Source organism: Nerophis lumbriciformis, linkage group LG04 (assembly GCF_033978685.3).
Source record: "Nerophis lumbriciformis linkage group LG04, RoL_Nlum_v2.1, whole genome shotgun sequence".
In the NCBI taxonomy this organism is placed as follows: domain Eukaryota; kingdom Metazoa; phylum Chordata; class Actinopteri; order Syngnathiformes; family Syngnathidae; genus Nerophis; species Nerophis lumbriciformis.
Genome location: NC_084551.2, coordinates 19,558,895 through 19,583,320, shown reverse-complemented (window position 1 = coordinate 19,583,320; position 24,426 = coordinate 19,558,895). Strand labels below are relative to the sequence as shown.

At 38.9% G+C, this 24,426-nt stretch overlaps 1 protein-coding gene across 1 annotated transcript; it reads right to left on the bottom strand.

The window, feature by feature from the left end:
* Positions 1-28: 28 nt before the first annotated feature.
* On the bottom strand, positions 29-24,067 carry tbc1d31 (TBC1 domain family, member 31). The gene is made up of 23 exons (XM_061950085.1): positions 23,706-24,067; positions 23,114-23,251; positions 20,638-20,753; positions 20,280-20,458; positions 19,316-19,467; positions 17,051-17,210; positions 16,771-16,959; positions 16,518-16,691; positions 13,776-13,855; positions 11,642-11,788; positions 11,414-11,547; positions 11,201-11,334; positions 7,056-7,235; positions 6,744-6,976; positions 6,590-6,662; positions 6,442-6,521; positions 6,236-6,371; positions 3,467-3,559; positions 3,193-3,279; positions 933-1,109; positions 789-858; positions 393-542; positions 29-302 (listed from the first exon to the last, which is right to left on the bottom strand). Exons 1-23 carry the CDS (start codon positions 23,774-23,776, stop codon positions 148-150), a joined length of 3,108 nt encoding a protein of 1,035 aa, XP_061806069.1. The 5' UTR covers positions 23,777-24,067; the 3' UTR covers positions 29-147.
* Positions 24,068-24,426: the final 359 nt, after the last annotated feature.

The window sequence follows — 24,426 nt, the reverse complement described above, 5'->3', positions numbered from 1 at the left end:
TATACAAAGTCAAATATGACAACTCAGGTTTAAGTGATTTTAAAAACGATTTATGTAAAACAGCTTATAAAATAATTCCAATCAAAAGGAAGGTATTTACTAAACACAAACTTCATTCACATGTGTAAGAGGAGGAAGAGCTTGTGGTCACCGGGCGGCGGCATGTGGCGAGGAGTGTGCCAGGGAGGATGCACTACTGTCCTCTCTGGCTCTGTTCACCAACCTCTGTCTCAGATCAAGGATTTCCTTTAACAAAAGTTTCTCTTTGCTGTCCAAATGTGCCCGACCTCGATCCAGAGAGACTAGAAGACAAGGACACAGCAGGGACATCACTTGAAGAAATAGACACCGCAATAAAGAGTCAAATTTGACGCTCAACAATGGAGCCTCACTGGTGGAGGTGCTCTCTGCAGGGGAGCTGGTGTTCACAGAAACCAAGATGTTGCTTCCCGTCTGTTTCGGTGTGGCGCCATTGTTGGCTTGCTGAGCCTCCGACGTCCCAACAACACTTGTGATCAAACCAGGCCTACAAACTCCTCCACCTGGACACAAGCGTACAGTTACACTAAACAGCTGCTGTATGTTCTTGGTTTATTTAGGGACACTGCATGTTAGTGGACACAGCTTTAGTTCTGACTATATTATACAAAGGCAGCACTTGTTCAACCCATTTCAATCTTTTTATAAAGTTTAATTTCTAGTTATGAGGCACACAAATAAGATTTTGTTGAAGATCACACAACAAACGTCCTCTGAGTGTGTGTGTGTGTGTGTGTGTGTAGACTTACTTGTGTCTGTGGAAAGCCGGGCTTGTTTCTGCTCCGTTAATTGCGCTCTGTCATTCACAACATCATCCCACTGCAACACACACACACACACACACGTTAAAGTGTTCATTCTCGAGCAGTGTTGTTGCTGCAGGTGGTTCTCACCTCCATCCCAGCAGCATCTCTCCAGGTGTCTGTCAGCCGGTCTCCTTCTGCTAGTGTGTGCCTTTCAAACAGGGCCATCTTTTCCCTTCTTCTCTCCAGTTCTGCATCGACGTGCGGCGGGCCCTTGGCCACGTCTCGCTGCCAGTTGGAGTCGGTGCCCGGCTGGCTCGCCGCCTCCTGTGGGATTGTGCCGGTACAAAGTTGACCCGACACCAGAAACACCAGAGGAAACGCTCAAGCCAAAGCGGGGCTGGAACGCGTGCGTGGTTTTGATAGCTGTCTTGTAAATAAATATGATCATATTGCTGGCCAGTTTGTTTTGTTTGACTCTTTACAGCTGTACCTCAGTTTTCATTAGTAATTTGTTCCACAAGGTATGAGGAAGTTTGAAATAAGATCTAAATGATGAATTAAGAATGAATTAACATTTAACATTATTTTACCTCTATTTAAGACTCTTGTTGGCTAAGATGGTGATGAGGACAGGAGAGCAACTCGGACGCTTTCTTACTTGAATTCAATAGTGTTTCTCATCTTTTTGATCAAAGTCCTGATACTAGCAACTTTCTTATGCCCCAGAGCAGCTTATTTTGCAACTGTACTCTTATTATTTATTTTTCTTAAAAGCACAAAAAGCCTATTTGCCTGACACTTACACAGTGCGCTTGAACGCCTCATCATGTGAACAGCAAACACATGAAGCAGTGTTTAATAATGTAAAGAACAAATACAAAAATGTATTTATTCATGGTTGGATGTGCGTTTTATGTGCAAATAAACTACACGCAGAAGCTAATGGAAGAATTTTCCGGTGGGAAATTGTCCCAGCTCTAAAAGAACCGTGATTCGTTCTTCACAGCGATTGAGTCACCAACATGTGTCATTTTTTTATTCATGAAAACCATAGAAAGTTTTAGCATTTTTTCTTTGTCAAAAACCAATTAATATGAAACCAAATTCTAATTTTTTTTACAAAACCCTCATTTTATGAACTTTTTGTGCCCGGCAGCACAGCCATTGTGGGCGGGCTTATCGCTCACTATTGCTTAGTCAGTCAGCACAGTGCAGCTGTTAGCTACTACGCTACTCTGCGTCTTTTCAAGTTTTATTTTTATTTTTTTTACAACATCTCGATAGGAGTCCAAAGGCGACAATGGACAAGCGATGTGTGGTTTGAAACATACAGGAAGTATCAACAGCGTTGTTGACACCACCTTCCTCTTCCCTTCCGCTTAACCTCAAGAGTATAAACCAACAATGTAAACTGGATTGTATTTTGTATTCCTAATTCTAGTAGCGACCAGGCTGTTATAAAGTTAAGGAGTTTTGTGATTTCAAACTTAGGACACCACAGGGCTAGTGACAGTTTGTGTGTGTCGGCAGGGCGGCTACACTGCAAAAACTGAAATCTAAGTAAGATTAAATATCTCAAATAAGGGTGATATTTGCTTATTTTCTGCCTGATAAGATAATTATTCTCACGAAGCAGATTTTATGTTAGAGTCTTTTACTTGTTTTAAGTGTTTTGGTCCTAAATGATCTCAGTAAGATATTACAGCTTGTTGCTGAGATTTTATGACCTATATTGAGTAAAACATGCTTGAAACTAGAACATCAACTGTTGCAAAGCTGTGTCATCAACACTCACAAGTATAACACTGCTTTTTTAAAGTAATAATTTCTTATTTCAAGCATGAAAAAAAAAATCATGACTTTGACACAATTGTGTCTCATAATTAAAACAGATGACAACCAAATGGACTTTGCTGTTTTATGTTCAATGAAACAATAGAACATACGTACTCGTATAGTAGTACAGTTGTTATTAGTGAGAATATACTTATTTTAAGATATTTTTGGGTTCATTGAGGTTAGCTAATTTTACTTGTTTTGGAAAGTCTTGACAAGCCAAATTTCTTGTTCTATTGGCAGATAATGTTGCTTAGTTCAAATAAAATACCCCTCATTTTTGTTTTTTTGTTTTTCTTGTTTTTGAACACTGACTTTTTGCAGTGTACAAATAAGGACAGTTCAGTTTGTTGTTGTTTTGACTTTGTTATTAAATAGAAAGTTGATCTATCACTCTGTTCTGTTGGTTTGCTAGACAGTACTGTATAGCACTTTATATTGGGACTTTAGTCCAGGCTGGAACGCATCATTCATGTTGCGGTTCAATATACAACCTTTTGCTATTTCTGAACCCTCTTCGAGAACCAGTTAAGTTCGTAAATCCAGGTTCCACTGTACATTCAGATCTCACCTTTTTATTAGCGTCTGCTCTTTTCATCAGCAGCTGCGCCTCTTCTTCAAGCTGCCGCTCTAAGAGGAGCTGCCCCTTGCACAGTTGCTAACGAAAAGAAGAAGACAGTTTTACTACTTATGCTGCACAGGCTGGAGCCTATCCCAGCAGACCTAGTCAATCACAGGGTACGTATAAACAAACAACCATCACGCTCACAACAATGGATAATGACTTGGTTTTGGGTTGGACGACCAAAGGAGGGAATGGGAGAGAGAAGGCGTGAAAGTGTCACCTGCTCAAGCTGCCTGCGTTGTATCTCCAGCTCCATCTGCCTCATATCCAGATCCTGGAGAGCTGCTGCCGTTTCCTGCTCACGGGTATCCATCTACAATACAGCATTGAAGTTGTCATGTTAATGGAAACTACTTACCCACAAGCCGCATCATTAGGTACACCTACACTACACTGGTGTTTTGACAACGCAATACGAAGCTGTATCATAAACGCTGCCTTTATTTAAAAAGAAAAAGAAAAAAACGCTTTGATTGAATCTTGCAAACATTTTGAAATAAGCGTGTCCCTTACAGTCAGGAGAATGTAAGCAGACAAGGATAAGAAGCTAGGTGTCATGTGACCAACAGTTCCAAGAAGATCTTCCATGTGTTTGGAAAAAGGTTGTCCCAAGACCAATATTTTGGTACCGGTACTAAAATGTATTTTGATACTTTTCAAAATAAAGGGGACAACAGAAATGTCATTAAAGGCTATATTTTAACAGAAAATCTTACCGTATTTTTCGGACTATAAGTCACAGTTTTTTTCATAGTTTGGCCGGGGGTGCGACTTATACTCAGGAGCGACTTATGTGTGAAATTATTAACACATTACCGTAAAATATCAAATAATATTATTTAGCTCATTCACGTAAGAGACTAGACGTATAAGATTCCATGGGATTTAGCGATTAGGAGTGACAGATTGTTTGGTAAACGTATAGCATGTTCTATATGTTATAGTTATTTGAATGACTCTTACCATAATATGTTACATTAACATACCAGGAACGTTCTCAGTTGGTTATTTATGCGTCATATAACGTACACTTATTCAGCCTGTTGTTCACTATTCTTTATTTATTTAAAATTGCCTTTCAAATGTCTATTCTTGGTGTTGGGTTTTATCAAATAAATTTCCCCAAAAAATGCAACTTATATATGTTTTTTTCCTTCTTTATAATGCATTTTCGGCCGGTGCGACTTATACTCCGGTGCGACTTATACTCCAGAGCGACTTATAGTCCGAAAAATACGGTATGTTAATTTGTTATTGCAATAAAAAAAATTTATTAAATGAGATAGTGAACATACTAGACAACTTCTCTTTTGGTAGTAAGTAAGCAAATGGGTTACAAAGGCTCCTAATTTGGCTGCTGACATATGCAGTAACATATTGTGTTATTTATCATTCTATTTTGTCAAAATTATGAGGAATGAGAGGTAAAACATTGATTATTAATGTACTTGTTCATTTATTGTTAATATCTGGTTACTTTGTTTTAACACGTTCTAACTACACTTCTGTTAAACATAATAATCAGTTATTCTTCTGTTGTTTGGATACTTTACATAAGATTTGGGTGATACAACAAATTTGGGTATGGAGCCAACACCAAGTAGTTATAGGGTCAGACATTGGCCATCATTAAAGTGGTCCTGTGTCCAGGGATGTATTTTCCGAGTTTATAAACAATAAAAATATATATATATATATTTTGTGATACTAAAAAAATAATGATGTAATTATTGTAGCATCGACTAGATTGTACTTGGTGTCGGTACAATCAATATTTGTGTAGATCCACCCATTTATTTACTACAATCAGGAGCGCTAGCTTTCTGTTAGCCATTAGCTGTTGTATCCTCCTAAGAATGTTTCTCATCCTGCAGGGATGATACTTGTAAGAAACTTAGTCTATTTGTCGCCCTGTTGGCGAGGATTAGTGATTTAGAAAAGTAGCTACAACACTGTGTGCACTGCAAAAAGTCAGTGGTCAAAAACAAGAAAAGAAAATACAAAAATGAGGGGTATTTTATTTGAACTAAGCAAAATTATCTGCCAATAGAACAAGAAAATTCGGCTTGTCAAGACTTTCCAAAACAAGTGAAATTAGCTAACCTCAATGAACCCAAAATACCTTAAAATAAGTATATTCTCACTATTAACAAGTGCACTTTTCTTGGTAGAAAAAAAAGACACCTTTTTGCTCAATATGTTGAAAAATATTCTTAAATTACCGTATTTTACGGACTATAAGTCGACGTTTTTTTCATAGTTTGGCCGTGGGTGCGACGTATACTCCGGAGCGACTTATAGTCCGAAAATAACGGTAAGTAAATGCTAGTGCCATTATCTTGACATAATGATATGCACTCGGCATCATGATTTTTTTTTTCATGCTTGAAGTAAGAAAATATTACTTTAAAAAAGTAGTTTTATACTTGTGAGTGTTGATGACACAGCTTTGCATCAGTTGATATTCTAGTTTCAAGCATGTTTTACTCAATATAGGTCATCAAATCTCAGCAACAAGCTGTAATATCTTACTGTGATAATTTAGGACCAAAACCCTTAAAACAAGTAAAACACTAACATAAAATCTGCTTAGTGAGAAGAATTATCTTATCAGACAGAAAATAAGCAAATATCACCTTTATTTGAGATATTTAATCTTACTTAGATTTCAGTTTTTGCGGTGTGGACGGACGTTAGCCGCTATAGCTATGTTTTAAAGCACCGCTGCACTTCGATGTTTATAGTGCCACCTTTATAGTCAGTTTTAAAGCCAAAAAAACGCCCATTCTCCCTCTTTCGTCTCTGCTTGCAAGTGGTCTGTGTGTGTGTGTTGATGTGTACTCGTGAGATGTGTCTCGGCGTGCCATCAGGTGCATGAAAAAAAGTACTGGTATTTTCAAATGCAGTATAGTACTTTTTTCAGTTCATCAGTACCGCAATACTTAATTGGTAGCGGTATACCGCGGAACTGTAGTTTGGAATGACTCACCTTTCTCCTGATCTCGTGGTCCAGTCTGTGTATCTGTGAGACCTGAAGGTCCTGCTGGTGTTTGAGGAGACGTCGTTTGTTTAGATCCAGCAGGTGCAACTCCTTCATCTTCAGCTCTTTCTTCATGGCTGCCAGCCTGCAAGAGGAGCGTCACCTTTCAGTCAGTTTCCCTTTCTTGAACTGTGTGTGTAAAAAGGAGTGCCCACTTTGTCCTCTGTTGTGTTAGTCTGGCCTCCTCTTGTGCCAGGATGTTCCTGCGCCGCTCTTCAGCCTTCTGCAGGAGCGCCTGTGTCGACATTCAGCAAAAGGAGTTAAGAAGACAAGATTGGGTTGTTGCGTAACAACAAATTCTACCTGTTGTGCAAAATAGGCGTCTTCTTCCACTTGGCGTTGCACCAAACTTGCGCGCAGCGTTGAAACCTCTTGCCTAATGAAACGACATATGCACACATTTTACATATTTAGTTTTTATCATCTATTTTTTTTTAAACATAATCTGCAAAGTCACCTCTCCTGGAGGTACTCCCTCTCTTCTTGTCGAATCTTTTCCCTCTCTTGGTTCTGATACTCCACTATGAACTCTGGGTATTGGTTGAACACGGGGTACTGGCCTTTGGTCAGCGGTGTAAAGTCAGCGAGGGTCCTCCTGGGATGAATGTCAGCCGGCGTCTTATTCATCAGCCGGTAGGACTCTTTAATCATGTCTTCCAAGTTCAAGTTGTTCCGATGGTGGAAAAAATACTAACGTATGGGAGACATTTTCCTTCATTGCTTTCATTTCTTAGGGGCGAGAGTGAGGAAGAGGAAGTGAAGCAGTCACCTCAAAGTCCTGTTTCTGGCAGCACAGGAAGAGGGGCTCCCGGCAGCACGTCAGGTAGGCCACGCACGCCATCAGCAGGAAGGACGGGTGGTTGGAGAAGACGTTGTCGAAGAGCCTGAGCCACTCGTCACGAGTCAGAACTTCAGAGAATAAAGTCTCCAAGAGGGGCCACAAGTAGAGCTGCCAGAAATCAGAGCAATCATGAGATCAGACAATAACTACCGACATTACGCCTGTAACGTCTTCGCTCATAAACATATTATAATGGGACTGTCTATTAAAGTAGCTTGTCAGTACAACTCTGTACAGTAGACACTCGTAGTGCTTCTTAACTCCCCTCATAAGCACCTGATCTGCCAGAGAGCAAGTAAATGTTTGGTAGGTTCAGTGCTGCCAACTTAGGGTCCTATTTCCCAGTTTGCACTTAGTTACGCACGTTTCTCTTATTTGTATTTTCCCATCCAGCCTGTGGACCCGCCCAGTTGTAAGTGCTTAAGTTGTGAACGAAGGCGGGCTCACTAGTACCGGTAATGTGGTGGACATGGCAGTGACGCCTTAATGTTTGGCTGTGGGAAAATTGTGGAACATGGAGTTTGTAATTACATTTCACACATTTGAAGGTCATTGAAATCCATGAAAAATATAACACTTAGAGATGTCCGATAATGGCCTTTTTTCCGATATCCCGATATTGTCCAACTCTTAATTACCGATTCCGATATCAACCGATACTGATATATACAGTCGTGGAATTAACACATTATTATGCCTAATTTTGTTGTGATGCCCCGCTGGATGCATTAAACAATGTAACAAGGTTTTCCAAAATAAATCAACTCAAGTTATGGAAAAAAATGCCAACATGGCACTGCCATATTTATCATTGAAGTCACAAAGTGCATTTTTTTTTTTAACATGCCTCAAAACAGCAGCTTGGAATTTGGGACATGCTCTCCCTGAGAGAGCATAAGGAGGTTGAGGTGGGCGGGGTTGGGTGGGCGGGGTTAAGGTGTAGCGGGAGGTGTATATTGTAGCATCCCGGAAGAGTTAGTGCTGCAAGGTGTTCTGGGTATTTGTTCTTTTGTGTTTATGTTGTGTTACGGTGCGGATGTTCTCCCGAAATGTGTTTGTCATTCTTGTTTGGTGTGGGTTCACAGTGTGGCGCATATTTGTAACAGTGTTAAAGTTGTTTATACGGCCACCCTCAGTGTGACCTGTATGGCTGTTGACCAAGTATGCTTTGCATTCACTTTTGTGTGTGAAAAGCCGTAGGTATTATGTGACTGGGCCGGCACGCAAAGGCAGTGCCTTTAAGGTTTATTGGTGCTCTGTAAGGGTAAGGTAGGCTGTGTACACAGCGCCGTTTTAAAAAGTAATACATTTTACTTTTTGAAACCGATACCGATAATTTTGAAACCAATACCAATAATTTCTGATATTACATTTTAAAGCATTTATCGGCCGATAATATCGGCAGTCCGATATTATCGGACATCTCTAATAACACTGTGATTTGAAAAGGTCGTATCCTTGCCCTTATGTGGGCTCTGAACCGAGGATGTCGTTGTGGCTTGTGCAGCCCTTTGAGACACTTGTGATTTAGGGCTATATAAATAAACTTTGATTAATTGATTGATTGATTGATGAATCCTGGTAGTTCTTGTCATGTTTTAGAAGTGTTGCCATGGCGATGAAGTGTGTGTATGCACACGACAATAGCTTCTGTTTCCTGGCTTAATGTGAATAATAATCTGTAGATTAAACTTTGTTTCACTTATTAAGTGTAACCGCCTGATGTTATGAGTTCTGACATTTGTGAAGCTCTGATGGGTCAGGATGAGTTTAGACAGCTGTGTGTGTGTGTGTGTGACAGCTCACACTAACAGTCGAAAAATCGATGGAATCAATGTAAAAACATTTTGGTTCATCATGCCTGCTACATTCTTGATCAGATGTGATCAATAAAGCAATTGTTGATGATCACCTCTTTGGCCTTTTTATAGCTTAAGATAGATAGATATGTTTATTAAATAGTTACATAGTTCAATGATCATAGTCAGACCAGAATTGTATTTATTACGTTCCAGGACGTCCAAACATGGCAGATATACGCACGGTTGCCTTGCGTTTTATGCCATAGTACTGCCCCTTCTTCAACTGTTCCACTTACGCATCACATACAGCAGGTAAACGATGCGCATTTTGATTTTTGGTAGTGAATACAGAGTGGGATTATGGTGCTTTTTATCCTCATCTAATGAGGATGAATGTTTTTCTAGGTGTCTCATTTTAAGTAATCAGAATAGTTTTGATAGTTTTCTGGAAGTTTATTTTTTGTAAACTGCATCCAAATTTAAGTGTAATACAGAATACGCGGAAGGCCAGATTTAACAGGTAACGCCCACATTTCAGTTTTGCTCCACCCAGAGTGCACATCTTGGATGAAGGCACGCAGTAACAGATACACTTAAGTCCAGGGAGAGAATGAGGCGCAGTTGGGCACGTTCTTTCAATTATTATGAGCAAAAAACTGCAAAAGATAAAAAGATAGATGCCTTCCACCATAAATGCCTCAGGAGAATAATGGACATTTCATGGAAAGACTGGATCACAAATGAAGAACAACGCAAAAGATCCAAACAGAAACTACGGACACAACAAATAAATAAACACAGATTGGTATGGCCTGGACATGCAATGAGAATGTCAGATGAAATAATACACAAAATAACGCAAGAATGGAAACCCTCAGGAGGCAAAAGAAAAAGGGACAAACCATTAACAACATATAGAAAAACATTAGATAAAGACCCCACAGCCAGAAATACCACCAGAGAACCAGCTAAATCCCTAGCCCAAGACAGGACGCAGTGGACGAACTTTGCTGATCGAGGACTAGAGGACAGAACGACCTAAGGCAGGCCTATCCAACTGGCGGCCTGCGGGCCACATTCAGCCTGCCAAACAACACCCAAATAGGCTTGTGAAACCATTCAAAACAGGGTTGCTCATGTATGCAGTACTCCTGCCACCGCGCAGGGGGAATAAGCGAAGCATATGTGTCACAATGAAGCAGCAGTGGGTGAGTAGAAGATGGCACTATGGACCCTGAAAAAAATCGCAATATATCACGAAAATATGACTTAACAGTGAATGGACACCAGAGTATGTATTGAAATTGCTGACTTTGTGATGTCTTTTGTATTCGTGGTTGTGTTTATTTTGGTTGTTTAACTCTGGCAATCAAAACTGGTTAAATATATTTAGCGCTGAATTTGACCAACAGAGAGCAAAAAAAGCTACACCTTAAGATTAATTGTGTTAAGCCACATGTGTGCAATGTTTGCTGCGTGTATTAACACTAAACCTTCTATTGTATTTATGTAACATACATAACTGACATCATTTATGTAAAACACACAATGGAAACTATACTTTTGTAAGGTTTATATTTTCAGACTTACAAACCTAAATAAAGGAAGACATAAAAAAATAAAACTGAGTAAGAAACATTTTTTAAAAGAAGGAACATCAATCATCAACAAAACTTAACTTCTGTTTCTTCATGCTGTTAACTATCTGTCAAGCTGCATCAATGGAAACGACTAGCGAGGGCAGATTGAAGAATTTATTGACAGTGCAGTGCGAAAGCTGATGTGTTTACTTTGTAAATAAGTAAATGCAGTCTCAAAGGAATAGAACCGGCGGAGGCACTTTCTAAATAAAGATCCAAATTTTGATGACCCGCCCCTGAGACTGTGGGCACTTGAAACTGTGGCTCTCTTCATTAAGTAGTTGAATAGCCCTGACTAAAGGTCGAAGGTAAGGTCTATAGGCACTTGGGGGAATATGACCCTAAGTGACTCTGTCACTATATTTAAAAAGTGAGCATTTGGACCTCTCTCGATTGTCAAAAAAGTGACTAGCGACATATTAAGCTATTTTTTGGTCTTATTGGGCACTTTTGGAGACTCAAACATCAACGTATGCATCTTGCTGTTAACCCTCCTCCACTACTTTCATTTTTATTTCTAAAAACATCTTTGTTGCTTTTCAACTTTTTTCACTGTTTGCACACGCATCATGTCCAATTATGCACATTGGCGTAATTAAGCACGCACCCACCCACCATTATGTAACATTACCTGTGAGGTGATGCCACAGTCCAGCAGATGCTGCAGCAGTTCCTTGTCATGGTGAGCAAGAACGTTCTCCGCCATGCTCAGGACGTTCAGAGGAGGGTTGGGGAAGTACTCAAACCAATGTTGACACCAATTCACTGTGACGCCGACACATGGAACTCAACCACTCTCACGGCTGGCATGTGAGACAACTCTATTTCTATGGTGACAACATACCTATTACAGTGGCCACCACCTCGAAGCAAACCATTGGATTGTTCTGGAAGAGCTTCACAAATGGGAAGGTTATCAGTGGAAGGTACTCTACCTCTCCAAAGATGGCAGCCCAGTGAGCCAACGCAGACAAAATCCTGTGAGTGGATAGAGAGGACGGGATGATAAATGTTGCATTAAGAACCTTATGAATGTTTGAATGGAGCACATATTAAGCAGAAGGATGCATACCTCAGCAGCCCCCTCTGGAGCTTCTGGCTTTTAATAGGATACTTCTCATGGAGGGTAAGGTAGGCTGAGTGTAGGCCTTTATCATTCAGACTGCTGTATGCTGCATAATTCTCAGGCAAGCATAACAAGGAGCGCCACACAAACATCCTGGAAGATTTTGTAATAATTTGCATATAAACAATAAGGAAACATGTACACTTTCTGTTATCCTATCCTCCTGTGAACCAACATCCTCTGCAGTGGATATTTGTGTTTTCCCTGAAATGTGTAACTCTGACAAAAGAAATAAGACAAATAACTGTCCAGAGCAGAGGTGGCTGGTTCTCAGGAGAATATAGAGAAAAACGTATGATACACGTACCTTTTTATGACTTTTAATGAAATATATAGGTAAATTAGTGCAAACGTCAATATTAATAATGTTGATACTTCTTTTTCAGCAGAAACATTTTTTGGATTTTGTTTCGAGCTGTTAACATCAACGATATTTATTAGGGTTGCGAATGAATGAAGTCTATACCAACATCTGGTCGTACTCGCTAGCGTTAGCTTATAGCTAGAGATCAACATAACTTTGTTTTTCCAACTATTGGAAGGAAGAAAGTAAGAGTGAAAAACAGCGCTGAGATGAAGAAGTGGATGACAATCATTTATTTAAAGAAATAAATTATGAAAAACATGACAAAGCGTGTTGTCATCTTGGCGAAGCAATTCGAGTGTATCACTGCTAGTCTGCGCCATACTGAAGCAGGGTTAAACGCTAGCCAAGAATGTTTCAAAAACAACGCGCGGACATTTATCCTGAAAATATGAGTAAATGCTGTGCATTATTATTACATGACTTCATAAAAACTATTGAGATGCAAGTATTTTGAGGTACAGTATACTGTAGCGTTATGACTTACATTCATTCACCGCTATCGACAAATTACAGTGTCCAATTAACATTTTAAAGCAAGTTTTTATGTGGGATGAAGTGGGAATGCTCAGAAAAAACCCAAGCAAGAACAGGGAGAGCAAACAGCACACATAGGTGGTCCAACTGAGATGTTCTAATCACATTAATCCAGGTCTTTGTACTCTCAGCGCATTGAAACAATCGCAACTGGACTTCAAATACATTTTGTGTCATTCAAGCAGGCTTTATTATTTCATGGTCAAGACTAGATCGGTATAAAATATAGATAGTCTTGATTAATGCAACACATTTACAGTGTAGAGCCTATCTAGTCCTTGAGCATGAACTGATGAGGCCTGCTCAGATGAGAGGCAAAACGTCCTCTAAGACAATGTTCTGCAACAGGCCTTCTCAGACCTCTATTAGTCTGTAGAAACAAGTGTTTGTTTCGATCAGAGGGAGAATTATTATTAAAAAATATATTATGTATATTTATATTTATATATATATTTTTTTCAAGTAATAATAAAAAAGTGTTGTAAATCAGACATAACCACATATTAAACTGCTCATGTGATGAAAAGATATTTGCTATTAATCAGATCACTGTTGGACTATAATGTTATGTGTGTTACCTAATGGAAGTGTCAAAGTCTCTGTTAATGCAGGAACAGAAAGCGGAGTTGCTGTGACAATACTACCAAAGACTAAGCCAAAGAAAAATACAAAAAACTGTTCACAAGCAAAAGTGGACAGGACTGGGGGAGGTTGTATTTTCCTCAACATATACTAAATACTTATTACATACATTACACACTGGTAATGCATCAAGCACACACTGGGGAAATTATTAAAAAAAACAATAAAGTAGTTTGTTTGGTATGTCCGTGCACTCAAGAAAAGCTGCTGTGGGGAAGTCTGACTGAAGGTCAAAGGTGAGCGTCCATAGGAGACACTAATCAGCAACGTCCATGCCCACACCCACGCAAGCGCCTCTAAGTCTTAAATGTTAAATTTTACTTCTAAACGAAAACAAACATGTGTTCTGGCAGCCTGATCAAGGTCTGACAATGCCTGTCGGCGGACAACAACCTGAACAGTCAAGTTGTCCCCAATGCGAATCACAAACATAAAAAGTGAAGCCCATATTGAAACACAAAATTTGGGTCACTGTCAAAACTTTCATCCATAACTGTCCAAGCAGAAGCTACTAAGGATAGAACTGCTATACTGTACCTGTATTTAGCAGGATATTCTCCAAACGTTTTAAGCAGCGCCTTCAGACGCTTCTTGTTCAGACCACCAGGCAGGTGGTTCTATATTATAAGAAAAACAGAACAATTATTATATCACTCTTAAAAAAATGTTTTTTAAATACAGCATATAATCATAATTTGCTGTTATAATAGTTAGTTTTTGGAGTATGTTAACATTTTTTGTTGTCAAAGCGCTTTGAGTACCTTGAAGGTAGAAAAGCGCTATACAAGTATAACCCATTTATCATTTATTTATTTATCATTAACGAGAAGAAGATTTGTGAGAGGTCACTGATGTTAGACCTGAGAGAGGACGCGCTGGCTTAGCCCTGAATTTAATTACTATTGAGAAATGTAAATACAGTATATTTATTAATTTGGACAAGGCACCGTGTGAGTTACATTCTTTATACATGGCTCTGGCGGCGACTCCTTTTTTCTTTTCATTCCTGTCACAAACTTCTCCATCTATACGTGTTTCTGTGTACATACTACTTCTACTGTGTAGAACAGGGAGCCTGTTGATTAGATTAGGTACTGCTGACACCAAACTGTAGGCTTGTGTATTGTTCTAACATGAATACTGGCGTGTAAACCCAAATAATGAAAATCTACCCTGCTCCTTGCAAACCTTGCCCCAAAATTTTTGGAAAAACACTTATTTTTTTCTAGGTGCACAATGAGTGTTAAGATAGTGTTTTTGTTTTATAATTTATCTATACATAGTGCAATTTTTAGTGTGTAATATGTATTATTGAATATTGGTGTCAAAAGGGTTTTATTTTCATATGAATCACGATTCTATAACAAATGTAATTTTTAGAAAAATACATATATATATATATATATATATATATATATATATATATATATATATATATATATATATATATATATACTGTATGTATATATTTTTAACCTTTTCTGTCTAGCCACTCAGGCAAACCATATTGCTGATGTAGATGCCCATTACTGCTGTACAGATTTACTTTAGAAAAGAGAAGTGTGGGATACTTCTCTTGTTGCCTTATTTGTCTTTGACTTTATCAAATGTTTGGGTAGAATTTTATTAAACAAAACCAAGTTTCTTTCACATAATATATATATGTATGTTATGGAGGAATGTAGTTAATCATAGAACTGGCACCCAATGTTATTAAAAAAATATTGATTTTGAATTGAATATCGATTCTGAATCAAATCGTTACGCCCAATAATCGAATCGAATCAAATCGTATGGTGCCCAAACTTTTATAGCCCTATGTTTTATTAGTCATTTTTAGTTTTTCAGTATGTTTTACTTTTGTTGCTGTATGTAAAAATCTGCACATTGCTGCAATTACATAATTTACCTATTGTGGGTTAAATAAAAGTATCCATCCATCCATCCATCTTCTTCCGCTTATCCGAGGTCGGGTCGCGGGGGCAGCAGCCTAAGCAGGGAAGCTCAGACTTCCCTCTCCCCAGCCACTTCGTCCAGCTCCTCCCGGGGGATCCCGAGGCGTTCCCAGGCCAGCCGGGAGACATAGTCTTCCCAACGTGTCCTGGGTCTTCCTCGTGGCCTCCTACCGGTCGGACGTGCCCTAAACACCTCCTTAGGGAGGCGCTCGGGTGGCATCCTGACCAGATGCCCGAACCACCTCATCTGGCTCCTCTCGATGTGGAGGAGCAGCGGCTTTACTTTGAGCTCCCCCCGAACTATCATATTCTATTCTTACGGGACCTTGCATTGAGCACTGAGGCAGTTGTGCTTGAACAGCAACTGTTCCCACAAAGTTGGAAAAAAATCTCCACAGCGCCTGGCCCAAACCGATAGATCAGGGGTGTCAAACCCCTTTTCATTGAGGGCCACATCTGAGTTACGGCTGCCTTCAGATGGCCACTTACCAGTGAACATATCTACGAGTATACAAGTATAATCCCCCCATGATATTACTACACAGTTGCCTATGCATTTGATTATTACATTTGTTTACATACAAAATTGATGCATATTTGCTTTGAAATCAAATTGAAGTACTTAGAAAAAAATTTAATGCCGTACATAATACTGATGGGATGAATTTCTATCTACCGGTAACTATGTTTACCAAGAATAGTGCAAATAGCTGAAGCTACATATAGGACAAATACATGGCCAAGTAACATACACCTCTTGAAGCCAAGAAGACTGCGCCATATAAACCGTGCCACATATATGGTAAAAAGTTATACCTGACCACATAGTGCTTAAAGTCCAAGATAGGTACACATCAGTCAAGCCTGACAACCGTGAACAGACAGCGATGTCTTTCCTGCCATGTGTCTCTTACCATGTCCGTGCCACGTCATACTTGCAATGTATCTTTGTTTAATATTTCTGTGATGTCACTATCAATATAAACACAGGAAAGATCTGAGCTTGATATAAATTGTATGGTAACTCCCTCATATCATAGTCTGGTCCCTCATTTGTGCCAAGTGTACTAGTATTACCCACTATCAAATACAATATTTATGATCAGATAATAGCCTATTTAAAGTTAAAGTTAAAAGTTAAAAACTAATGCAATTGCATGCAGAACATAATTTTTTTCTGTGAAAATACAAACAACGGAAACAAATGTACTTTATTTACGCTTGCTATTTCCAAGCCTTCGTGGGCCACGTTAAATGATTGAGTTTGACATCTTTGCAATAGATTAGCTGACTGATTGATTTAGGGGTGTGTGTCTTTTCCTACCTCTTTATCCTCAACTGTCAACTCAGCAGACGTGGCGAGGATCCGTACTCGTTTTGGCCGACCTGTGCGTTTGGTTTGTCTTTGTACCGTCTCTGGTTGAAGCCTGGCATTAAGGTTTGATGGTTCTTGTTTATCTGTATTATCTGAGATTACGACCACTGGAGGAAGAGAAGGCTGAGGAGGAAGGTTTGTAACAAGTTTCAAGTTTCATTGTCACACAGAGCATGATCACTTTACCCTGGATAAACGATACCTTGTTTAACTCCTGCATGCTGTAGACGCTGATACTGCCATTGTCCATGATGGCGCCCACATGACGACCTGTGGGGCTGACGGTCACACTCGTGATGGCGTCATTGTAGGAACCGATGTGGAAAAGCAGCTTGGAGGTGTGAATGTTAATGAAACGCATGATGCCATCTTGGCCTAGCACACCCAATGTCTGTGAAAAGAGAAGGTAATGTTAAGAAGTGCTTTGGGCATCGTACAGAAACAAATGTGAAATCAAAGCAGCAAACTACTACACGGTATACCTGACTGGCTCTTTCATCAGAGCTGTCAGGAAGGAATTCCAACTGTCTGACAGTCCGAACCTGCGCTGGCATCTGGATCCCATTGACCAGCACTTTGCGGTCCAGACACCACAGGTGCAGCAGGTTTGAGCGCCCCGCGGCTGCCAGGATTTTACCATCTCTGTCAGCAGGAAACATTTAGTCTAGTGATTATGGAGTCAACACACCCCTAATTAGATATCCACTTTCTCCCATACAATAAATAACACTAATATAATGTACAGGTGGTTCTTGGGTTAAAAACAGGTTCCGTCTTCAGACTGTGATGTGAGTCCATTTTAGGGCTGCAGCTATCGATTATTTTAGTAATTGAGTAATCTATCGATTAGTTGGTTGGATTAATCGAGTAATCGGATAAAACACACTTCATGCGTACTTTCGAAAAAATAGTTGAAATAAACAAATATTTTCTACTTGCCATAACCTTCATTCTTATTTTTTAAATTAACGCATATCATCAATATTGAAATCATACTTTTAATATGGGTGCATTGTTAAAAATACATTTTAAATAATATTCTCACTGGATCGGTTCGCAGCCGAGTGTGAAGCGACTGGGATGGGAATCAGCACCTCCAAGTCCGAGTCCATGGTTCTCTCCCGGAAAAGGGTGGAGTGCCATCTCCAGGTTGGGGAGGAGATCTTGCCCCAAGTGGAGGAGTTCAAGTACCTCGGAGTCTTGTTCACGAGTGGGGGAAGAGTGGATCGTGAAATCGACAGGCGGATCGGTGCGGCGTCTTCAGTAATGCGGACGCTGTATCGATCCGTTGTGGTGAAGAAGGAGCTGAGCCGGAAGGCAAAGCTCTCGATTTACCGGTCGATCTACGTTCCCATCCTCACCTATGGTCATGAGCTTTGGGTCATGACCGAAAGGACAAGATCACGGGTACAAGCGGCCGAAATGAGTTTCCTCCGCCGAGTGGCGGGGCTCTCCCTTAGAGATAGGGTGAGAAGCTCTGTCATTCGGGGGGAGCTCAAAGTAAAGCCGCTGCTCCTCCACATCGAGAGGAGCCAGATGAGGTGGTTCGGGCATCTGGTCAGGATGCCACCCGAACGCCTCCCTAGGAAGGTGTTTCGGGCACGTCCGACCGGTAGGGGGCCACGGGGAAGACCCAGGACACACTGGGAAGACTATCTCTCCCGGCTGGCCTGGGAACGCCTCGGGATCCCCCGGGAGGAGCTGGACGAAGTGGCTGGGGAGAGGGAAGTCTGGGCTTCCCTGCTTAAGCTGCTGCCCCCGCGACCCGACCTCGGATAAGCGGAAGAAGATGGATGGATGGATGGATGGATAATATCTGTCACACAGATAACGACACCCACACCAATGCTCTTATTTGCTCTTTATTTGCAGTGACAGTGTGGAAACCATGTTTGCATATTTAACGTTATGGGCAATAATGCGATCCAGATTTTTTTTTTTTATTACACTCATAAACGATTAATCAAAGCAACAGAATATAAATCAAAACATGTTTCTATCAAATTAATTATCGTTGTAGCCCTAGTCAATTTGTAGTGTAAGTTTGAACTTTTACCTAAATTATAGCTAAATGACAAAGATTATACATAATTAAATGAAACCGAAAGAAAAAGAGAACAACTCCTTACTTTTATCCCTATGGTTGTTTTGCAGGCCTTTCTACAGTGCATTCTTAAAATATTGTACCAGGTTAATCTGGAAGGATAACTTCCACTTCTCCTCCCAAATCTCAGTGTGACCATGAGCCTTCTAGCATTTATTAGCATCCAATAATCTATATATTTAACGATGGATGCGATGGTCGAACGGTTCAGACCAAAAGGGCGACCGATATTAGTGGACGTGTTTCCTCTCTATGCAGTTTTTCAAATGTTCATTTTCACTTCCATTGTGATGGCTTTAATTTTCTTTGGCGCATTGCCGCTCGGGAGACATAATGAAGAAAAAAAGGTTGTTTTTAAAGTGTGTTTGTAATAATGAAACGTAACACCAAGGACAGACTGCTAATTAATTTAATAATAAAACAATACCTGGCAATATTTGCCTTCTCTAGTTTGCCCTGAAATTCCCAAAAGTTTTGTATTTGTTTCAAATATTTGTATAGCTTTATTTCAAGTTTTGAAATGATTTGCTATCGTCTCATTTTTTAAAGCATGAAACTCTGCTTTTTTTGTTTTGCTCACACTCTTAAAAGCAAAAAAAAAAGGTGCAAATGTACCGAACATAGGATGAAGTAAGAGAACTACCGAGTCACAGCAAAAGTCTTGTAACAGATTCGAGGTCCATTATCAGGCACTGGAAGCTGGTATTTACACAAGAGAGTGTCACCGTCCCAAGCGAAGATAGAGTCGTCACTGAAACAGCTAAGGATGGTGTTGCTTTGGGGGAGGAAGAACACCTGGAACAAGAATCGTCAAAAAGGAGGCGAGGAAACAATAGTCATTTTTTATTAAAGCAATAACCAAAATAATCATATTTCGCAACTTTGTTTGAAATGAACTCTGCTACATATTATACTATTAGGCAATATAACTATGTGAGTTTTTTATAATGTTGCACTTAATTAGACTATTTGTGATATTTGTAACTATTTTAATATTGTACTGTGGCAATGAAATAGAGCAGTGATTCTCACTTACTTGGTACATGGGCTCCATCTAATGGTACGCCAAATAATCACGTGATTAAAGTACAGTGTTTTATTTTCCTATATTCAAACACAGTGTTACTGTTCAAACTGTGTGTAATGTGGCCAAAAATATTAAATATACCTGTTAAATAAAACCTCTGCCTTGTTTTCAATCAATACTTAGGTCAGCAACGCTACTATGTTTTATTGTTGGCCATGATGGTGGTACTTGAGGAGTTAAGTCGTTTCTGAGGTGGTACTTGGGAAAAAAAATTGAGAACCACTGAAATAGAGGATCTGTTATGAGATACAGAAACTCCAACATGTCTCATTAAATAAAACAAACAAAAGAAGAAAAACTAACAAACACGTATGTAAGTCAATCTGACGTTAAATGGCTGTAATTTCTAAGCGCTAAATTGATTACTTTGGAGACATTTTTAAATTACAGCTGAAAGTCCACACTTTAAGCACATGTTGATTGATGGTGTATTGTAAAGCGGCAAAACCATAAAATCTCATTGTAAAATATTTCTGGATCAAGCTGTGGTAGAAAATCTGTCCAAAAGAACTTTGCATACCTTCTGTATGCCAACTGACTGCTGGACGTTGAGTTTTCTCTCCCTCTGGAAGGTGTCCAGATCCCAGAGCTGAGCGGTGTCGGGGGATGTGGTGAGGGCGTAACGGCCGGAGCTGTGGATGGAGATGGATGAAACGGTCCCCTCGTGACCCCGCATCCAACTGACCATCTGCTTTGTGTCTGTGCAAAAAAACACAAATGGAGTGCAATAAAAGACGAAACAGCTCATGGAAGACTCTCATAGCTGCATGTGATGCTGCTGACAAAAGAAAGATTATCACTCTGACTGCTGATCACCATCAACATTATCATCACAAGAGGTAGCCCCGAAAAAAAAAAAGAAAAAACGCCTGCCATACCTTTATCAAAACACTTGATCGTGTTGTCAATAAGAGCCACAAGGAACTCTGTGGTCCTGTGGAGGCAGAATGCTAAGGCAGTGCAGGCCTGTCCCGTCTTCTGCACAAGACAAAATCTGTGACGAAACAAGAGGAGCAAAAACATAATTTATGTTTCGTTCAATTAAAAAAAGGGGGGGGAAAGGGAGAAGCAGAAAGATAAGCCTTTTAATTGTACCCCTTCTACAAACAATAACATTTTGATTGCATTCATAAGCATACACATATTTCTACACACTGTACATATATACCAAAAAAGTAATTTTTCTGTGTAACAAAATAGATTGGCCAACATGGAAACAGGAACACAAAATTAAACTAGAATCGTTACAAGTAGAGTAATTGAACAGTATAATATTCAGCATCAAGCTAAAATATTTTTTTAAATACATGATTTAATTTTGTATCTAAACTTACTGTGTTTACATTGTTCTAAAATGAATTTCTAATTAACTGTAACACAAGCAACATCAGTCGTTGTCCAAACGTGCCAGTATTTTTGTTATATTTAAAAAACACATTTGTTCCTTTTAAATTGATGTGTCTTCATTTGTCACCTTCTGTTTTAGTTGGTAGGATCTTCTTGTGTTCAGGCAGCAGCAATCAGAGAAAGTTGGTTGTTAAGTCCATGCCTTAGAGACCGCATGCTGCTACAAAAGCCATAAGTGCAAAAAAGTACCAATGGTGTGTTGTAATATTTTTTTGTTTGTTTATTTTTCATGACAACGATTATGGAATCATTATGATTTTTTCCTCAGAATTGAGTGATTCCATACTTTTTTGTATTTTTACTTCAGTTGATCAGTTGATAGATCAGTTGATCTAAAAATTAAACTGTTACTGACAGCCACCATTTTCTTGATTTCGTTAATTGTTTTTAAACACAGATAGAATAGTTAGAATAGTTTTGTGTCATGTCTGTTCTTTGCTTTTTTTCTTCTTCTTCTTTTTTTTTTTTTTTTTTTTTTACAAAATTAAACAACTCAATGAACAGGGAATTCCATATTTTAGCCAGGTATTGTAGGCAATATCACCTTGGTATGATTTATTTATAGTTTCTACAATAATGCCCAAATTCTTTGGATTGACAAATTTTTTATTTTTATGAAGACATTATGAATGTCAGTGATGACCTATTTGTATTAAACCATTTTATAAATTATTTTCAGTTCTTTAATAACCTTAACTAAACCTGTCCCAGTGTAAAGTGTGTTGTCAGCAAACATAGTTTATTGGATACCTTAAAGGGGAACTGCACTATTTTTGGGAATTTTGTCTATCATTCACAATCCCTATGCAAATTAAAAACAAATATGTCTTTCTTTTTTTTATGCATTCTAAGTCGTGAAATAAGGCAGATAATGGGAGTACTCTATTGCACCCATAAAGCTCCCTAAAAACACAAAAACCATCAACAATACCCCATTTACATGTGGTGACCTGAATATTAACCAATTATTCAGCGCTAATGCAGACAAACTACTTTTAGCCATGCCGTGATAACAGAGAGCTAACTAACTTATGGTGCTATATTGGCATATTGAGCCGATGAGCTGCTGCATCGCCTCTGAGCTGGTGAAAGTTAATTCTAGATTATTAATCATGCATCTCATCTGGATAGTAGAATGTGGCAACAAACCAAAAAGTTGGACAAATTTGACATCCAACTTAGACCCAGAGATGGCAAAAAAGACAAGAATATGTGCTCGTTTGCAAGACCTTTCTTAACCCTCTGTGAAGATTATGATTAATTCTTTAGCTAAACGGGAAGATAAAAAAATCCCATCAATCGGCATCCCAGTGAGAGCAGATATTGTACAGTAAGTAATTGTTTCAGTAAGTTTGTAGTTTGTATATCTTGTTCAGCATCTAGCAATACTGCTACACGATGCTTAGTGTTTCACTAAAGCTTAATCTGTTTGGCACAAAACTTTTAAAACTCATCCTCTGTATATTCATTCAGGCTTACATATATCATTTGGATCATCTTTTGTCCCAAAGTAATCATTGTTGGCTCTCAGGAAGTCTGCATGATTAGTAGATGTCGAAGGGAAAAGCAAACGTGATGTGTCAGTGAAGTTAATACGCCACCGTATGCTTAAAATGAGGAAAATGTGTAAATAATAAATGTTATTATAAATATGCCTGTTATTACATTACATATATACTTACAACATGTATATAAAACGTTGATGAAGGTTTAGACGTTTTTAGAGCGCTTTATAGGAGGAATAAAGCAACTCCCATTGGCTCCATTGTTAGCTGACTTTGGCTGGTGTTTGTTTACAAGTTAGAATGCATAAAAAAAGAAAAAATATATGTTATTGTCTTACATAAGGATTGTGAATGATTGAGAGAGTTTAATACAGCTCTGCTACCAGAGTACAAGTCGGATAAATGTAATGTTTCAAAGGGCTTCTGAGGCTAACAGTTTCACCTGTTTCTACTTATGTCAAAGGCGTAGATGTTGCCGAGGTGATCACCAGCCAGGAGGCACTCTCCTGCAGTGTCAAAGGCTGCATGGAGAAAACGAATCTTCGCCTGCTGAACATTACGGACCACCGTCAACAACACGCTGTGCGGAAAACAAACAATACACTGATGAAGAGAAAACACATCATTGAAATACAAAGAGCTGTAAATTATGGCTGCTCTATAGTGGTCAAGCTCCCAAGGTTAGTACTGTTCAGGTGAATCTCAAGGTAAACATACTTGAATTTAAAATCTTAATCAAATAATTTCCATGTTCAATTAAAAACATCACAAATATACATCTGCATAAAGATATTCTCTTTATGCATTTTAATTGACATAAAATGTAAGAATGAACAGGTAGGCTATGGTGACAAGGCATAACAAAATAAACATTCTGACGTTTTTAGTAGTAGTCATAATATTAACCATGTATATTGTAATGCTGATTTCATTCAAACGGCACAACAGTTGCTGGATATCCTTCCTTGACTGACTTCTGTCAACAGCTCGAATGAAACTCGTGGTTGTAATTTGGAATATAATGACAAACTTACTTTTTCCCACGTGCTGGCTTTCGAGACGAGAGCTTTCCTTTCTCTTTGTTTCCGATGTCAGTCACCTCCATTTTAACAAATGTCGTTTTAAAATGTTAGAACTGAAGCCCCAGTTGGAGCAACATGACAAGCTAACCTGTCAGTCGGCTAATCGCTTTACTGGCGCAGCAAACAGCGCGAACATTTAAAAATAGACACCATTTTCGTTCACTGTTGAATAATAAGTATGATAGGTAGCGAACACTATCAATAAAAGCCCGGAGATGTGTACTCTTGATTAAACAATACCTTTTCTGTCGGTAATGTATTTTTTTCAACTTAGTTCGTTTGGAGTAATTTGGCTAACAATCGTGTCGCTTGGAATATACGTCACATATAAACAGAACGGTGCATTATGGGAAAGTATTTGAACTAGATCAACACGCAACATTTTTATAAGCCTTCGTTTATTGTATTTTTATTATTATTATTTATTATTTAATTATCTATTTCGATTTGCTTTTGTTTTATTTCTTTGTTGTTGGAAGTGCTTTGACTGTTGAGTAAATTGTTGATGTGTGTTTGTTGTTCAATAAAAAAAAACATATATATGTATATATATTAGAGATGTCCGATATTATCGGCCAATAAATGCGTTAAAATGTATGTAGATGATCGGTATCGGTTTTTATTATCGGTATCGTTTTGTTTTTGTTTTTGTTTTTTTTATTAATTTTTTTTT